The sequence below is a fragment of the Ischnura elegans genome, chromosome 12 (genome assembly GCF_921293095.1).
Source record: "Ischnura elegans chromosome 12, ioIscEleg1.1, whole genome shotgun sequence".
Taxonomy (NCBI): domain Eukaryota; kingdom Metazoa; phylum Arthropoda; class Insecta; order Odonata; family Coenagrionidae; genus Ischnura; species Ischnura elegans.
Window position 1 is genome coordinate 7531888 of NC_060257.1, and position 20437 is coordinate 7552324.

The 20437-nt window shown below is 37.3% G+C and overlaps 1 protein-coding gene across 1 annotated transcript in view; it reads left to right on the forward strand.

The window, feature by feature from the left end:
- Positions 1–20437, forward strand: part of LOC124168988 — a 153578-nt gene that overhangs the window by 66780 nt on the left and 66361 nt on the right. Inside the window, exon 2 of the mRNA XM_046547417.1 lies at positions 9972–10125. Within this exon, the coding sequence (XP_046403373.1) occupies positions 9972–10125 (154 nt within the window). The remainder of the gene's footprint in view (positions 1–9971; positions 10126–20437) is intronic.

The following is a 20437-nucleotide window of genomic DNA, read 5'->3' on the forward strand; positions in this document are numbered from 1 at the left end:
CAATGAAATAATGAAACCCATTTTCTGACGTGATTGGCAATAATAAATATATTTATGACACTTTCACATTCTGTGAATACACTTCACCTTCCTCTATCCTTTATGGCAACAAAAGTGTGGGAAATTAAGTGATAGCATGCACTGTCTACGCTAAATTTCATTACTGGCGTAGCGGATTACGAAAAGAAAGGGAAGAAGAAAATATCTACAAAATAAATTCAAAAAATAATTTATTGAGTATCTTTCGCGCTGTAAAATTAATTTTAAATCTCGACCACTTTTATATTCATCGCGGCTCTCATCTTTTCAAATAATGCGCCTTGAAAATGAAAAATAAAATCTCGGAACGTTGACGAAAATGTTTTTCCATTAATACCCTTAACCTCAAGAGTTTATATTTAAATGTAAACAAGAGGTCAGGAACGAACATAAAATATTGAAAATCATGATATTCAAGTTTTCTGACTAAAAGATACATCCACTTTAAAAAAACGCTCAACAATCGCCCACTGAATCAAATCCGCTCATCTAAATAGCCCAACAATACGAATCGGCTCAGCTGGCAGTGTACGGAGCACAAATGCTCACCTCCAAGCTGGGAGAATTGAAGATGAGCGTTTATGCTCCGGACGCTGCCAGCTTAGCTGATTTGTATTGTTGGGCTATTTAGATGAGTGGATTTGATTCGGTGGGCGATTTTTGAGCGTTTTTTTAAGTGGTGGTATCGAAAAGAAACGAATTATTCTCGATTAACAATATTTAAAAACAAAAGTTTTCCATTACACATTTATCTCATATGCCGTAAACAGTTTCTTAAGTTGAGTTTTTGATTTAAAAACTCAACGTACATATTAATACGCGAAAAAGTTATCTACCTGACTCTAGTAAGGAGTAACTTGTAATATACTGCTTGCATGTGGGTTTAATAAGAATGATAGCTGAAATCTATGAGAGTACAGCGCAAAGTAGCCAGATTCGTGATGAGTTGTTGCGATAAAACGTGCTGCGTTACCAATATGTCAGGCGAGTTAGGATAGGAATCTTTAGAAGAACTTTGAGCAAAGTACAGGGTATTTTCTTAGAAAATTCGGGGAAGTTTTTTTTTCAGACCTCTTGGAAAGTATCCTTCGTTTACCGCCTTACAATGTTAGACGTGATCACGGGAAGATAATAAATGAAATAGACTGCAAAGCAGAGAGATTTAAAATGTCATTCTTTCCTCGTTGCAACGGTGGGATGGCAATGCTGTCTCGATTAATAAAATCAATGGCGTCGCTCGCTAGGACTGCTCATTGCATGTATTTATTTTTCCATCCTTGCATCGAATTGCATTAGGAATTTCTAACAGATGCTAAGTTTTACTTTTTCATGAATGTGATCGTATATTTTTATTATGTGTTATTTATAGTTTGTTATCATGTGCAATATTTTATGACCGTGTGGTTTTTATGTGGCGTTGAATTTTGGTGATTGATTACCCCCTGCCAAACACCCTAGCGGTGGCACGAAGCATATTTCGATATGTAGATTCGTGCACCTTCCGTTCCGGTCGATAAAAATATATTTCAGGCATTCACATATGCGAGTCGATATATCGTGTTACCAGGCCATCGCAGGGTATATTTAAATTAATACTCGTAATTTTCCACGATTACTTACAATTTTCCACGACCTAGGCTTCAATGTTAAAACTAAAACGACCTATATTAAATAACTAATGCATAATTTTAGATTGAACCTACTGTCTGTAAAAAAAGCAAGATACCCGAGTTTAAGGAGCTCTAGCGTCTAAAAGAAGCAATCAATTTCAATGCAACTAAAATCACGCGGAGGAGAATTTATTTCTACGTTGTATCATGTACTTTAAAAAATCTTCGGCTCAATAGTATTTCCTGTACTTCATTTTTTCTCAAAAAAGAACCCGTTTCTCGCGCGTAAAATCAAGTTGCCCAACTTTGAGCGCTTGGCGTTCCCGTAGTTTTCGTTCCTATAACTTGCAATTTTTTATGTAAAGAAGCCACATCTATTTTTAGCAGTTTGCCGAAAACAAATTGTTTATATCACTAAAATTAACGGAGTTATTGTAAACAACGCAAACCTCTACTAACTTCGAAGCCAGTGGGTCAATTGAAAATTGATGTTAGTAATGTATAGTAATGTATAGTAATAAATGTTAGTAATGCATATACGTAGATCATATACGTTAGATGTCAGCAGTATATACAATATATCTTTTGATATTTATTTAGGATGTTGTATAATTTCTATAATCGCGGAAAATCTCAAGTGTTTATTTCGATATGGAAAACTTCCACTCCATCACGCTTGGATCTATGGATTCTATCCATCAATGGTTACTAAAACCGTTCGCTTTACTAATTTCTTCGCCTGAAAAATAGCCTTAAAAAGTGGAAGAGTTTAAGTGAGTTCCGATGATCACCCGCATTCATGGTCCGGGTATTTTTCCTGCGTCCCACTGGCCAGAGCGTGTCTCATTGAGGGCAAACAGACGCGAGCAAGCCAAGATCCGTTATTTCATCTCCCAAGGCTAAAATACCACCGCGGCAACAGGATGCTGCCGATCGCAGGGCACGCGGCGGCTCTAAGAATCATTCATCGCCGATTCCGCCAACTTACTTAAGGTCACATAATGAAAAAGCTGTTTTGGGGAGTTACACTATGAATCATGGGCACTATAATTGCAGAAGGATTTTGCCGTATTGATCCTTGGATAGATATTGGAATTCGTTTTTCCCCCGAGCCATAAAGGACTTTTATAAATGCTAATCTTAATTTTGTTTGAGCTTTGGCTTTCTATATAAGTATATACACTTTTCATTGGTATAACTATATATGTGTAAACATTTCTTTCGTATATAAACGGTCGGTGTCCTAACACCACCTGCCACACGACTTTTAGGCGGCTTGCAGGATACTTTGTGGATTTAGATGAATAATAATCTTTATACAATGCTACATTAACATTGTACATCTTTGTACATGCTGCATTTTTTGACGAATCGCGCAGATTTCTTTTGTATTTCATTAAGTTCACGGATTAAGTTGTTCAGCCCCGAATCCCACATGCTGGCTGCATATTCAAGGTGCGGTCGGAGGGGTGTGATATATATTAGCTCTCTTTTACCTTTTCCTCCGAAAAAATCTTCCCTTAATACGCTTGAAAAATCTTAGCCTCTCCGGGGCCAGTCAAAAATCTTTCCTGCATGTTTTCCCCACGATAGGTTCGAAGTTATTGTAAATCCCATATACTTAACTTCATCTTTCGTCTTTATGTTGAAGCCATCAAAAATATATACATAGGGAATTCGCCCCTGACTACAACCTCCGTTCACGGCGAGAAAGGGCACTTTAACAAGGCGAGGTAGGCTAAAACAATGTCTTCTTTTGTTATAGAATGGGAGGAATTCGCTTTTGCGACCGGCGTCAATTTCTAAGAAGCAGCGGGCATAGACGGCAGCAACGGCAGATAGACCGGCAAGGAGTTACAAAGGGGAAAACGAACGGGTCATGGAAAAAAAGCTGTGGCTAAGGGGTCACCACACAACACACGAGTGTGCATGCATATCTCAGGCTGTTCTGGGGAAAGCATGGTATACGTGGACCTGGATTTAACCGTAATTTCATCAATACTCACGAAACGAAGGTAAACATGGTGGGGTCGGGTGAAAAATCCCATTGCTGTGAACGCAAACAAACAATTTTTTTACTCATGGCTATGGCAGTAGTTTGGTTGGAAAGGTAGAGAGGAAAACGGTTCGTCTAAATGAATGCACCGCCACGCAAGCCGCATAGATAGGCGTGCGGCAAGAGGTGTTGGCACGCTAGTCGTTAATCTGCAGATCTGCAAGAGAAAAACAATTGAGGTGCGTTGTGCGTGATATGACTGAGTAAAGGCATTTACAAATGCGCCAATTATCAAGTTGATTTCTAGTTCACGTGAGGATCAAGGACAACGATCTCATATTCAGACCCTACTTATATGGTCTAAGATCTCATATTATGACAATTGACACTCTAGCTACAACTGAGGAGACATCTAGTGGTCAATGTTGAAAAAGTGAATATCGAATTTCAATTATTATCCATAGTACCGAAGTCATAAACGCGGCCAATTTATTTCTTTATTCATGAACCGTGGCCAATGAGTGTCTCTCGTGTTGGAGGTAGCTCGTAAATTTCCAAATGACATTGTCGCCTTTTGTCATCAAATGAAACGGGAAACGAGTTAACTCGAATATTGAGCAAATTCGAAAACTCCATTAAAACTTTATCAAAGCTCTCTATTGCTTTTTTCACTTATTATCCTTCACTTATTAGATATTAATTGTCCTTCAAAATAGGTTATTGCTATATAATTGGATAAATAAATTGGAATAAAATTACATTCAACAAAAAATGTTCACTAAACGTACGCTGTCCATTTTATTTTCTTTTTCCTCTTATCTTGAACTCATTTAATTAATGATTAAATAATTCCTGGAGTATAGGTCATATATAATGCAAAAAAGTTGTTAGCCAACGTGTTCATTTATTCTAAAACCTTCATCAGGGCTATGAATGAAAAAATGAGAGTGCAATAAAATACAATGATATACACTATTGTTACATAAATAAAGGTTACAAAAGAGTTTTTTATACAATAATATATCTTTTTTAATGAGAAGAGAGTACACAAGAATTTTGACATATCTTAGTTTGCACACATTTGTTTATTGATAGTAGGTAACTAACCTGTTACCAAACCTAGTTACCATTAATTTCGATTAATTAAATAAAAATAAATTTTGCTAAGGTTTTCAATGTCTGTTTTTTACCCATTTTATGCGATGATATAAAGTGGCATGGTTAGTCTCCGAGACTGAAAATAAATGAATGCGCGCATGAATTATAGTAATTTTCACCGCTGAGACAGCCTTTGTAATATGCAGCAGCAGCAGCAGCGAGTATTTTAAGACCAACGGGAAGGGAAAGTGGTGGAGAGAAAGTGTCGGGGAATCGCAAGTGTTAAAAAGTATACGACAAACTTTTTTAAAAAATGGGGATCAGATTCATGGGAGTGTGACGAGGTGACTTGGAAGTGGGAGTCACCCTTAAAGACAGAAGGCTTCTAGCACTATAGCGACAGATCTCGCGCTGACATCCTTGATGGCTTGGAGACTGCATAGAGGTCTAATTCCATCCCATAGAAGGTTGATTACTGTTGCCACTTCGGTCGCATTTTAATCAGCTTTCAAAAATGTCCGCGGCACGGTGATGCGTCCAATGCGATCCGCTTTTTTCCAATATTTTGCTTTAAGGTCTTTCCAAATGCGAGAAATATTAAAGAGCTATAAATGTGATAAATCACACCATCGTGAATGAAAATTTAAGTAGAAACCCATAATTATATTTTATTTCCCCATGAAACTCGGATAAATTTGTCCGTCAGCGACGCGAGTGGCGACTTTTGTAAACACATTTAAATGCGCGGTCGGTGACAAAAATATGTAGAGGTTGCCATGGGGATCCTCTCTTTTAATATTTATGCTTGATGGAACGCAAGGGCATAACATCTAGTACCATGATCCTCGGTACAATCGAGGAATAAAAGAACCTGGACACCGTAGTGGTTTGCACAGTGGCCCGGTAGGCTATAGTTCCGTTGTTCGATTCCCGGTCCAGGGGATTTTTTCTCATAGCATTTCATGCATACTATGACGGCAGGATGTGTCATAATCCTGACCCACACGTTATGTCCAGTACCAAATTTTGTGACATATTTGCTAAAATTGATAGTAGTGACCAATTCGTGGAGGAATTCCATTATTTGCACCGAAAAATAATTGCACTTTGCAAAGTGAAAGACATCATCATCGTTTTAATACATCAGCAATCCTAAGGTCGGTTTGACGCTCTCCCATCCGCTAGCCTTTTCAAAGTTTCTTCTTTTCTACATTTCTTCTCTTTTACATCCTTTACAACCCTTTGTCCTATGTAACTCATATTCGGGGCCGTCCCCTGCCTTTCTTCCCTTCCACCTGCCCTCCACCATGCCTCATAATGTGGCCAACCAAGTTGTAAACAACTTTTAAATAACAAAGGAGAAAAAAGTAATTTTGCTAAACACTTAATATGCTACTGCCATAGGAGCGATTTTAAAACGAATATTTTTAAATTTTGCAATGACCGCCGTGAATTGGACTCTAGGGAGCAGTTAGAAATTTAAAAAATTATGAAAGTCAGGACAGTACTCTTCTAAATGAATATCTTTACCCATCCTTTTCCTCTATTCTGGCATCCGTTTTAAAATTCATCAAGTAACTAGGTAACAATAATAAGATAAACAAATCATAATATTCGCCTGAAGATGATGCCGCGCTCTGTAAAAAAGAAGTGGTATTAGTAATTGTGTGATATCCAGGAAAACTTGTAATCCTCACACTACTCTATTAGTAATATCAATCCAATTTAGTAAAATGGATTAAACTTAAAATTTCTCTGAGCTCTGGGGGGTGGGGTTATCCCCCAAACCCCCCTTCGCTGCGACACTGCTCCCAGGCTCTGCATTGAGTAGGCATAACAGTGCATGTAATAGCCACGTACGTGAGGGAGAGGCAGACGTAACTCAGCAGAAAACTGGATCCAGGTGTAACATATATATGTGTATTTAAAAAAAAGCCGCTCTCTGGCCGCAGTCCCAGCGGCGTTGCCCTCGCGGTGCATGTCGGGAAGGGAAAGGGAGGAGGAGGAGGTTTGTTCGTCTTGTCTGCGTTTCTTTATTTTCTCTACTTTGGCGGCTTTCACCCCGGCATCCTTCCACGAACGGACGAGAGATTTCTTTCCTTCTAACTTAGAAGGAAAAACGATAGCCTTCCAGCCACTCTTTCTTCGCCAGCCGACAAGTCATTTGGCAGCGAGGAAAATCCGCGAAATTTCTCCAGAGCTAAATTTGGTGGTTCACTCAAACTCGAAGTCATCATTAATTTAAACGATTCCTTCGATGGAAAGGAAACGCCTGAAACGACGAGAAAAAAAGCCCCATTCATCCATTCTCTCGTGAAAATGAAAGAAATAAAAACTCTAAAACTTATTTTTTTATCATAACTTTTAAATAAAAAACGTTAAAGCAATAGGAATTTTTGGCGCAAAAATATTTTCCCTTGTGTTGAACTTGAATACTGCACTAAAATATTGATTTATGTATGAAAGTGCACAGAGATGGTTAATCTTTTCAGACAAGAATCAGAATTAGAGTAGTAATATGGCAACCCTTATCAATATATGCAAGTACTGAAACTATAAATATTATTAAGACATATAATAATTTTCGTTTCTTTATTTCATGAAAACAATGAGAAGTTTAAATTGATAAAAAAATCGGAAATGGCGCCCACTTGGTGACGTCTATGGGGTTCCGGTTGATTTACTCGTTCTGGGAGAACTTCTTCCTGATTATCTTACTTATAATTTCTTATTGATGAGGGGAAAATTTCCCACAGGAAATACGACAGCAACGAAGTACAAGCAGGATACCCTGACACTCGTTTCATGTTGTTTTGTGTTTTAACGAACTCGATTTCTTCAACCTGGTTTTAAAGCGTTTCTCTCTATGTCTGATTTTCGACTCCTCGAAGATAATGTTATGGCCGGGTTCACTCCAAGGCATGCAGACACCTGAAGGATCATTGGAGGAACTGTTGCCAAGGGCAATACTGCACGCGATGTAACCAAAACAACTGGAAAATCCAATATTACCCCGTGGAAAACTGAGAAGCAGCGACGCTGAAAGTTAATACTTTCATCTACATATACATACTTCCCCGCAAGCCACCTCAATAGGCGTCTGGCAGGGGGTGTTACGACACCAGCCGTCAGCAATTAAAATGTTCTATCTCTAAAAATCTAGCGAAATCTCTCCTAGCACTTATTAAAGTTCTTTATTGTTCGGGGGAAAAACGAATTCCCATACCTATCCGCTCGGCAACATAAAAAAAAACTCGTTACTTATAAATAACTTTAAAGCAATAGGTGTGGCTATTAATTCAGGGGTCTCCAAAATACGGACCGCGGAGGGCTTTCATCCGGCCCGCGCACTCGTTTCAAGTAGTGCGCGATTCTCGCTCGTTTAACTCTGTGAGACGCCACTAGGAGCATTGCAGCGCTGTACTGCACGTCAAAGTCGCCTTCAACTGTTCGTAAATAAGAAATACGCCACCGGATTCTTCAGTAGACGTTGGTATCGAATACTTCAGTCATCGGCAAATTTGCTATCCGGCCCGCGGGGCGATTCGGAACTTGGAATGTGGCCCTGGTGGCCTAATAAATTGGAGTCCCCTACTATTAATTTATACTTACGGTCGGACCTGGAAATATTGAGGGATTATAATACGATCTCCAATGAATCATTTGTTTTACAAAGGGTGGAATTCACTTGTGCGACTCGCGTCAGTTTCTAAGAAGCAGCGGACACAGGCAGACAACGGCAGATGCACCTGCCAGCAATGACAAGGGGAAAACGAACGGGTCATGGAAAAAAGCTCTGGCTAAGAGGTCAACACACAACAGACGAGTGAGAAGTTGTGTATGCATATCTCAGGCTGTGCTAGAGAAAGCAAAGGTATACGAGGAACTGGATTTAACCGTAATTTTATCAATACGGTCGAAACGAAAGTAAACATGATGGGCTTGTTTGAAAACCCCCATTGCCATGGATGCAAAGGTATTGAATAAACAATTTTTATTAATGGCCACAGGGTTTGGGTGCATAATTAGGGAGGATAACGGTTCGTGTAAATCTATGCGCCCAAGATGATTCGTCCTAAGATCAGTGAAGAATGAATATCTCCAATTTAACTCGCTTCACCAATAACCTATGATGAATATAACATGCACGATTATTTTGACTAATTTTAAAGTTTATGTAAAGAATTTTATGGCATTGCGATGGGTTTGAATGATAAAAAAATGTCGAGTGTATGTATTCCGCGTGCCATTACCAAAATGTATGGGTGCGTTTGGCACCACCTCACATTTTACCTATAGGCAGCCGAATTTGCGGGAAATTTATTACTTTATAACATATTTTCCATTATTATTAATTTGAAAATTCATTTTTCGGCCCACCCTAATGAATATAAAATGAAATAACTGTAAAATGAAAAAAATAAAATCAATAATAGTGGATAATATGTAACGAGTTTAAGTATTATCCATTATATTTTAAGCTTTTAAACATATTATCCATTATTAGAGATGCGTGAAAATCGCAAATGCGATAAATGCAATATAGATGCGATGTGCGCAAATAAATGCGACATAGAAGCGATGACTGGACTTTTACGCTATTTTTACGCAAATTTGCCTTTTCGACGGCAAAATTCGTACATTTTGTGCCGAGCGCAGTTTACATGCTCCGCCGACACTCACCGCTGAAGCATGTGGGCGACTGGGCAGCTGCTAGTTGGCTGGGACTCTACGTGGCCGCGAACTAAAAGCGGGCGCGGGCAAGTTACACCTCCGCCACTTTGTCTTATTCCTTAATTTATTATTGTTCTACAACATAATTGTTTACAATATTCTGTATTTTGTCATGTAACTGTGTTTCACTACATTTTATCGTCAATTACCTCATTATGAAAATTAAAAAATACATGCTACAAAATGCGATAAACTGTTATTGAATGTGCGATAAAATAAAAGTGAAAGTGCGGTTTTCACGTGCCTCTAATCATTATTAATTAAAAATTCAATTTTCGCCCCTTCTTAATGTGCGTAACTCATGCCGTGCGAGAAAGAGCAAGCAAAGATTCGTCTCAATTCAATCGTAAATTTATCAATACCGAAGAACGTCTCCTCTCTGAATATTCAGAATAATTTCAGCCTATATTTCGTTCATCCCTCAAGTAACGACTCGGAGATATTTCTTTGAGTATATAACCCTCATTGATGCTATTTATCTCCTCTGTTTGCAGGCTGGAGGCGCCATGGCGCCATGCATACGGCTGGCCCTGCTCCTGACGATACTCCTGTGTTGCTGCAACCTACCCGCTTCGTCACTGCACACGGATCAGTGCGAGGCAGTCACGCGGGAAGTGGACGTGAATCCAAAGGCAGACGCGGTCATAAGTGAGTGATCCAGCTATACTTAACTACATCCAAGCGTCCACGCTTTCATAATATCCTCGAGGGTATTATGAAAGTGTGGATGCTTGGTTAATTTTTGGTTGTAGTACATGAGGTAATTTTTATATATCGGCCGCGTTTTGAATTTACTATCCTAAGGAGAAGTGGAATGACTGTATGGCGTTTGCATAATTTTCAGTTGCATTAAGGGAATAAATTTTTATAGATTAGGCATCCTTGAATTAATAAATGAGAAGTTTGGAGGAATTATGGCATGCGTAGTTTGAAATTCAAAGTTTGGAGGAAGTTGGTTTGGTGGCATAACTGGTGCCAGAGTAAATAGTTGTCAACACTTGACTGTTTATCAGGTAAAAAAATTGCATCTGAGTAAAAAGAGAGGTAAAAAAATTTCATACAGAAAAACGTTGATCGTAGTCATGACGCAGTCATGAGTAAGTACTCTAATCCATCTATCTACATTTTATGCCACTCAAACCCAATAAGGTTTTTGGCATTTTTTGTTAAACCCACGTTTTTATTCAAGAAATTCAAAATATTACCAAGGAAGAGAATTAGGCACATCAAAATCGAAGAATAAAATCTTTATACCCAAAAGTAAAAAAAGTTGCCAATTGAAAGAATTAATCACATTTCATCCTAAAATTTACGTTTTTATCTAGAGAATTCCTAAATATTGCTATTGCAGTGAAAAAGGCTCATCCATTTATTCATATCATATTTATATCCCCACGCACTGAAAAGTTAATATCAGAGAGCATTAGTTACATCTGTTGAAAAAAATAACGTTATCATTCAAGTGTTCCAAATTACTGCTAAGGTAGAAAAATTGGTGAATCAAATTCTTCGCATAAAAAGTTTTCCTAAATGCTTATATTCTTCTAATACTTACATCTACTCCTAGATATGAAAATTTTATTCCTACACCGCAAAAAGTTGTAGAGGGGGAAATTAACCATTCTTACAATATAACAGGTAATATTGAATGGATCCTCTCAAAGAGATCCTCACTTTTTAGTAGAGTGCTCTAAGAATTGTGAAAATTATGGACCTCGATAATTACTAGAAAACTTCAAGAAGTACTACCGTTAGATTTCGTTTATACTTGGAAGATGCTTTGGCCTTCAATAGAGGATAAAACCGTGTAAAACCTCCCGTGCCCTTGCGGTCTGAGAGATTAGTTATTTCAAATAAATTCAACCGATTCAGGCGTGATGTAGTGAACGTTAGACATATTAAAATAAAATTAATTTCCCTTTTCCACAATTATTTTGATCGCACTTTTTCAGAGCTATTTTGATGAATCCTCAAACAAAAATTGTAAGTGGAATAAATAGCAATTGGAAGTTAGAAGTATTAGCTAGATGGCTCCAGGAACCACCAAAAGAAACCTTTTTATGGCTTAGCACGCACAAAATCCAAATTGTATCTATTTATTTAAATAACGGCAATTCCATGTTTGACGGAATTACCTATAGAGAGAATTGTGCAATTGGATATTTCGATAAAATTGTAAAATAAAAACAAATTGAAACACCTCTCACTGTGCATAGTCAAAAGTCTTTTGTGAAGACGATGGTCGTATACAGAAACAAAATTAATCATCAAATACCTTCAAAATGTGTTTAAAATGTGCATGTGACGGAATTACTCCCAGGTCAGCCAGCTAGGTGTAATGATTTCTAACATCTTCAAACTCTGCGAATCTTAGTAGAATTTGAAAACTTTTAATATGGCATATTTAAGTTGATGTTTGTTTTAAAACGTTGCCAAAGCTAAACAACATAAAACACAGAATTCAATAAAACACTGCTTACCTTGTTTGTTGCTCTGTATACATTACTCTTTAAACTATGATGAAATAGTTAATTCCCAATCCCTGGTAGCCATATTGAATTCAACAATCCCAAACTGACAACTTGAACTCGATATTTTTGAATGGAAGTATAAATGGAGAGTTCGAGAATATAGGTACCTAGTTTCAAGACGATAGCATGCGTTTTTCGCGAGAAATGCGTCACCATAGAAATGACGGCTCGAGCGGGCGGGGAGGAGGGGGTCCTCTTTAAGAAGAGGAGGAGGAATGAGGGGCAGCAAGCAGGTCGCCCGCGATGACACATCCATCTTCCGAAGAACGGTACTCATCGCCTTCGGTGGCCAACTCAGCCACAAACCATTGCCCTCCACTCTCTCCCACAATGCAGAAATGATTCCTCCAGATCAATCCTCACAGTAAATCGACGAAAGAACGATTTTCGACCGTTTCAGGCATTCCAGAGGAATTGAAATCGCTGATTTGAAGCGCAAAAGCTGTACCAACTTCAGAAAATAAATTTCATAATTTATCTGAAATCAAATAAATACCAATTTTAAATCTTATATATAAAAATGAATCGCAAAATGTGTTGGTAAGCGCATAACTCAACAACGCCTGGACCAATTTGGCCAATTCTTTTTTTAAAATGTTCGTTGAAGTCCAAGGATGGTTCTTACGGCGAGAAAAAATCGAATAATTGCCGGGAAAACCCTAAAAACAGCCCTTTTCTTTTTCACATACAAACGTTTTCTAACTAAAACGTAGAATCAATTTGAGCTTTATTGCTATTATATAAAGTTCATATTAAATTACAAGCACTCACTGTTATCTAAGAAATGTAGGTGTGTAATATAACATTTTAATTACTAAATATATTCAAAATATTAATTAAATTGAAATTACATTTTAAAAATTTAATTCGAGCTGATTGTAAGCCCAGCCGTGGCCCAGCTGGAGTTGACACTTCACTACCGTGTTTGTAAACAAATCTCCAAGCAATTGTTGACAAACGGTAATGTCCGTGTTCCTGTAGAGGAATCGAGTAGTTTTAACTCATTTCCTTGGAATGATTGCAAATTAGTTTCAGCGGGAGGTGAGCTCATCAACAATGAGTTCCAGAATATGATTGATCACCAAAAGAATCAAAGATGGTTGATTTAGCGAGCAAGAACGAAGATGTGGATGACTAAAACGAGGTAAATTCAAATAGTTCGTACTCTGCATGGATTCGAATCTTTTAAATGTGTAACAAACGAAGACGAAATCACCAACTATCTATCTGAATATTTTAAGTCCTTGGACGTACCTGGCTTACCAAGGCACGATTTACAGAAAAATGTAGTTTCTGTGCTCATGATCTTTCGAAGCCTAAACCAACCATAACTATCCAACGGAACGTGTTTGGTCATTAAAAAAATTGGTGATGAATGTGATTCACGCAACTTAACTCACAGGAAAATTCAAAGGTTAGGAAGTCCTCATTCCGAAGATTCCATGATCTCAACTCATATGCCCTTTTGAGCTTAAGCGTATTCAATTTACAATTCGTGTTGCATTCGTGATAACGATTAAAAAATCGGATGGTCATTTTTTCAGTTTTTGGGTTGTTTGTGCTCATGTGCTAATGAAAACCCATCATTTTCTCATGGTCAATTTAGCGTGCTATGTTCACGAGTCGATAAACCATCCTCTGTATTTCTTCCTTCGCTTCAAGTGCGTAGCTAGGATAGGGGTTTTTTGGTGCAGCTAATACCACGGGTCTGTAGGGTATAGAAAACTCGCTAAGGTAAGCGGGAAGTGTGGGGGCACTTCCCCCAGACATTTTTTAAGATAAATGGTTCAAAATAGTGGGTTTTGTGGCTGTGTGAATAGTTAAATATGTTTTGTTTGTTAGTCATCCGTCCCCCTAATATTAATAACATAATCGTTCATAAAAAAATTCTCTAAGCTCTTGGGGGTAGGGGGTTTGAGGGGAGGTTTATCCCCCAAAACCTCCCCTCGCTGCGTCACTGCTTTTCTTCGCTATATTTATTTAGCTTCATCCGCTTCATCTTGCGCCTGATAACAAAACAAAAACTGTTGTTTCTCAGAAGGTGCTTGACGCAAGACATTAAATCCGAATGTGTAGGGCTCACCGTGGTGCGTTTACGCATTCAGAACGTTTACGCATGCAGTACGTTTACGCAGTGCATTTTTTCCAAACAGAGATACTAAAACTGGCGCGCCTTAAGTCATTTAATGCGAATGCTGCTTCATAGGGGCTTTTCTTGCACGATTTTGAGCATCAGTCAAGCGTCGGTCTGGGGTCGTGTCAACCTGCCCCCTGAATGGGCCAAGTGTATGCAACAGACTTGGACCTAAAAACATTTTTTTACAGCTAATAACGCAAATAGCCAACAACTGAATGCGTATAATTTTTATTTCATGAACTGCTTTATTAAACCACAATGCCCAAAATTTCTTAAGCTAAAACGTAAGAAAATTTGTTGAAAAAAATCCGCGTAAACGTGCTCCGATTCACCCTATGTAGATTCGATAAAGAAATGTCTTTCTGACAAGCAATTTTGGTTCTCATTTACGTAGTTTTATTGAATTTGTATCCTTATTTTATTATAATAAATTAAACATGATTAAAAACGATGCAGCCGCTCTTGATTTATAAATGGTGTAAGTAAACTGTAAGTTCATTGATTGTTAGGCGGTACGAAGTTCGCCGGGTCAGCTAGTAAATTATAAAAATATATTGGAAAGAAAAGAAATCAATTAGCATTGCTCAAATTTCAGTATATAAAAATGTAGGTATTTATCTACAAATGATTGATAATACTATTTTTTATTAATCACTTCTTAAATTGCTAGATTCTACTTTCCTTTTTCACTCAAATACAGACGTAAAACAGCCAAGGCAAACGTATGTGCGAGAAAAATTCACCGTCTAGGTAAACTGGCTGTTTGGTAGTGAGTCATTGGACACACCAGGGCGAAATAACCAGACTATTCTACGCATTACCAAAAAATATCCAACTATGGAGGCCGATTACAATGTGAAACTGCAGTCGTGCATTTACTTCCAGGAAATGGCAAAGGAATTACTCTGCGAAAATAGAGAAAGGTTCTTTGACAGATAGAGAGCTCAACTGTCTTAAATGACCATTTTTTGCAATGTGGTAATTATCACTTACTGCCCGTCTCTTTTCACTGAATATTTTTAAATAATTTATATAATTGTAGATGCTGTGCATTCCAGACGTCGTTTAGGTTCTGCTATCCCGCCAAATACAGCATTTAATGGCTAAATCCTCCGCGAGAGTTTTTATGCTAGCTCGCTAAAGTTTTAACTAATTTATGTTGGTGGTGGCTTTCGGGAATTGCTGCGTAGGTAACATTTTCTTACTCGGCGTTTCACTCCTCTTACTGGGAGCGTTTTCAAGAGAATGGGAGGGAAACCGTTCTCGTCCCGAGCTTATATATATGTTTCGTCAACCCATTGTTGACCCGATTTTGAATTTTAACTAATTTCTTTCCAATGGCGTTTGAAATACCAGCAATAGTATGTCCTTCATGAATATCATGGTTCGCTCCACGTTATTCCTACTCATTTTGGAATTAACTTTGTCACCCTTCCCGTCCACCTGTTTTGCTACGATTGTCTTCATCAGGCCATCATGCCTCACTATGTGGCTAACTAAATTCTCTTGTCTTCACCTCGGAGTTTTTAGAAGACTTCTCTTTTCTCCCACTCTTATTAGCGTTTCCCCATGAGTTACTCGGTATAACCATTTTACCTTCATCATTCTTCGGTAGCACAACATTTCGAATGCTTCCACTCATGACTTCTCTGTACCTGTAAACGTTCAAGCCTCGCTTCTACAGGGAAACATGCTCCTTCCGTGGCATGATTTTTTCCTTATTTCTCTGCTTTTATTTTCAGCTTTAAGTGGGTTTTTCTTTTTTAATAAAACCCTTTCCGCCTGCGCTATTCTTCTGGCTATTTCTCTCCTGTTTCGCCCAGCTCTGTTGATTCGGCTTCCTCGGTGAAATAAAACTATTTCACTTCTTCCAGCTTTTGTTTTCCAATTTTTATGTTCGTCCTAGCCCCATCTCTTTTTCCGCGAACTAATATCACAGTTTTATTTTTATAGATTTTCAATCAATATCTGGAAAATTTCCTTACCTAATTTATTAAGACCTTCTTCTCGACTATGACTGCTATGTCGTCATCAAATCTCAGAATACTAATTTCCTGCAGATGGGAATACAGAAAATAATGGATCTCTTTAATGTTCAAAAGATATCTTAAAAAATTGCAAACGAACCCATTCGATGCATTACCAATAATTATCAAACTATGAAAGCCGTGTACGTTACGCAGCAAGTGATGTGGATTCATTTCAAGTAAATAGTCAATTAGGCAAAGGGCATTCTCTTCGAACACAGAGAAAGGTTCTGAGACAGGTAGACACTTCAGCTGTCTTAAGTGACCTTTTTGCAAGGTGGTAATTATCATTAATAGCCTGTTTCCTTTGGCTGAATTTAGTACCAGTAGGTACGTACGATTTTAGACTCTCCGCATTCTTCGCTCAGGCTTCCTAACACAGCATTTAATTAAATTTTATGTACCCTAAGAATGATCTGATGCAAGCTCGTTGAATTTATTCCCAACTCCTTTCCAGAAACGTTTGCAATGCCATCTTCTTCATAAAATTTTATTATTTTAAAACTGATGATGTCAGGCTTAGCTGTGTGAAACCATTCAATTTTGAAAAATGAATTTTATCATTATACCGCACAATTACACGAAAAGAAGTATCGGCAGTAAATATTCAACGTAATCCCAGAAATAAGTTGAGCTTGATTTATGCAAAGATAAAGCATCTGTTGATCACTTTCGTTTACGTGTGAAATTTTAATTGAAGAAACATTTGAACGATTAGGTCCGATATTTTGATTTAAATTGCTGTAAATGTGTTTCTTTAACTCGGACGGTGAGTAATGGCGAGGTCACAGGTCGCGTATTTTTTTGAAAGTGAAATATATATGACGCTGAGTAGAAGGAAATAAGAAATTTTACGATTTTGCATCCCTATGGCCTTTAATTTTATCAAATACCTTCAAAAAAATGACTTTAATCATTAAATTCCTTATATAATGTGAAACTTGGACGCGATATGCGTACTAAAAGTGGTGAATTGTAAAAAAAGGTAAGAAGTGAAGAGTTTTTGGAAATAAAATCGTCAAGGAATGATTTTCCGTTGCTGAAAATGTTAATAATTTATAATCTTTCAGTCTGTTCTTTCCCAATGGCGACCACGATCTCTTCTGTGCAAATCTACTCTCCTTTATTACTTCATACTTCGTAACTACTACAACATGAGTCGTTGCAATATCCATACATGACAAAAGAAGAACGCTTTTCAAAAATGAAACAATTAAGTACTCTCCCAGCAGAAACAAAACATTCACGCAAATGAACATAAGAAGTTAGTTAACTGTCGGTTTTGGACTCACTATTAAGAGAAAAATGATATTAAAATTCAATTTAGGAGGAAAACCGATTGTGATTAAGTTGATGGTTGGTGAATCAACCTTTTGGAAGTTATACATGATAAAATAAAAATAAAATCACTTTGTAGTTGCGTGGAAACCGATTGTGCATTCTTATGCTTGCCTTTGTTGCTAGGATAAAATCCCTAATCCGCTATATACCCTTTCACTGGCACCAATGTTAAACAACGAAAAGAGGTATTATTTTGATGTGTGACGATGCTTCTGCCGATGCTTTAAGGCCTTCGACGCATGTTAGGTCCCGCAAGACACAGATCCGGACGTAGCGGAAGGTGTGGTCAAGTCGGCATCGCATTTCCCTGGACCGTCCAACGGTCGACTTGAAAGAGTAGCGCGCGTAGCGGTCTCTCTCAGAGCGGAAGTAGACTTGATCTTTCCCACATTACTCTCCCTCGTTTCTTTGAAATCCATCCGGACCTCTTAAGGTCTAGCTACGCGATACACGAACCCTTTCTAACCCAGTGTCACACATCCTTAGAAATATACACGATGTGTACTATTCCCATCTCTGGAGGTCCCTTCTAAGCAGCATCTTTGAAGTTTTGTCGCAAAAATTGGCTGTTCCATTGGTCCAAATAAAGAGCCATTGCTGTCATAAAATTACGAGTAAATGGCCTAATATGGTAATATTGCCACCATGGTAATTAAGATCAATTATAGTTTAAAAATGTACAAATTTTTGGACGTTATATATTCGCAGTGCATTATTTCCAAATCGAATTTTTCATCTGGTTTCATAGGCTCGGTTTTTTGTCAAGAGAAATGTATTGCGCATCAAAATATTTAGATGGAAAAGTAACTTAAAATCCAATAATTACTTTTTTTTAATCACACTTTCTCTGACGGAATGATTTTTGTGTATTGTCTTAACGATTCTTAAATTTTTCCGTGGTGGTCAAAGTCTAAAAATTTTCATATGAACGATTTCCTATTGAATCCAAATGTAATGATATTTTCTTCGGATTCCGGGAGTAATTTATGATTCTGTAAATTTCTCAACGTCATCAATCTTTTCTAAAGGCTATGTTTTAATGTGAGTAATTTTTAAATTTTAGTGTAGTTTACTATAAATAGAATATTCGGGGCTCTTAACATCCGCAATTCTTCACGATTTATAATTGAAGTGTGATTCATATTACAATTATTTATCAACCAAATCTCTCTTTTTCCCTGATTTAGAATCTTTTTCAGTCAAATGTTTTAGGACTAAAAATATTTGCTATGCTTTGAAATATGCCTTTGAAGTATCTTTCTGCCTTAATATTTTCTATTCTTGTTTTATTTCATTCATTGCCTTAAGAATGTTTCATTTTATGGTCGGTGCACGTGTCTTAGAACTCAAATGACTCAAGTTTATCCCAAATTCAGCAATAAATATAATTCTGAAATAAGAAAACTGTGGAGTATGTTACACTCAACTAGATGAATATGTTACATGTTTTTTCAAAAATTTGAAAACAATTTAAATAATATTGATTAATTAGAAAGACTTTCATGTATATAAGAACAAAATGGGACCGATTAAGCTTCCTTGTGGTACTCCGGTGTCAATTCAGATACATCAGACGAATTCCATCGAGAAATGCTTTTTGCTTGCCATCGCTTAGAAAGTTTCACATCTAATTTATTTTATTTTAGACAGTTTAATATAAGGGGATATCCATTGTTCGTTATCTACGTAGCTTCGGCCGAGATTTTGGAATGGACCCCACCCACAGCATTTCTCACGTAGGGCACCCGACGGATCGCGTGATTTGTGAGCGCCGGTTCACTCTGACCGACATAATGTTGCGCTATGCCTTCTAATTCCGACTAGGGTCGCTGGGAGAAAGTTTTTCGGGTCGATCCATCAACCTTAGGCATCCGCTATTGCTTTTAGCCCTCCTAAAGATCACGCTCTATAGAAAAAAAGGTAACATCAACTTTCTCTGAACGGCGAGCGAGTTAACAATATATTGCGATGGAAGAAGTTAATATTTGACGAGCTAGATTGGAAGATTTCCATACATGAACTAAGAACTAACATGTTATTTCCAACATAAGCATAAAAATGTAAAATTTTGTATGTTTTTGGAAGAAAAACTTATGACCTGCATTCACGTTAAACATTTTTTTATTTGTCATAGACGAAATTATGGACTTGGATCGCCGGTTCTCTTGAGAATGAAAACATCAAAGAAGGAGACATAAAAATGTTTAAATTAATATCTTTTTTATTGAAACAATTTGTTTGTGTTCCATCAGATACATGTAAAACTCGTTTCCCCGCAAAAAAAGAAACTTCTTTCAGACTTTAATCCAACGATTCTAAAGGAAAAAAACGATTTAAGGAGTTACAATTCAAAATAATTTAAAAAAATAAAATTCTATTTCTTTTATTTTCCTTCATAATGTTCTTGCTTGATCAGATCTCACAACTAAAATAACCAATGAAAGAACTAAAACCTAGACCATCTTTTAAATTTTTTTTAAAATTTCGGTCTAAAAAAAACAAAAAAAAAACAAAACAAAAGCAAGAAAGGGAGACGATAATATAGTTACGATAGTTCGTTTGTTGTCTGACGTACGCACATATCTTCTCATAGGTCGAAAAAAATCTGGTAAGCCAACAATAAATATTCTTAAGGAATATACGAGTGTATCGTTGTCTTGTGACTGAAAAATAACAATTGGCACGAAAATGAAATTGAAAAATAAGTCATTTACGCAAACGTACTCTATACAAATCCGATATGAGCCGTCAATAATTCGTTGATAATTAGTTTTCGACGGATGCTAAAAACGAATCGAAAAAGTACCGTGCCCGATGGAACCGTTTTTGTGTGAAAAGAGCCTCATTCAATGCGTAATCAAAAAGACAGTTAAACTGGCGTAAAAAATGCAAGAAAAAAGGAAGAATGGAGTGATAAATATGTC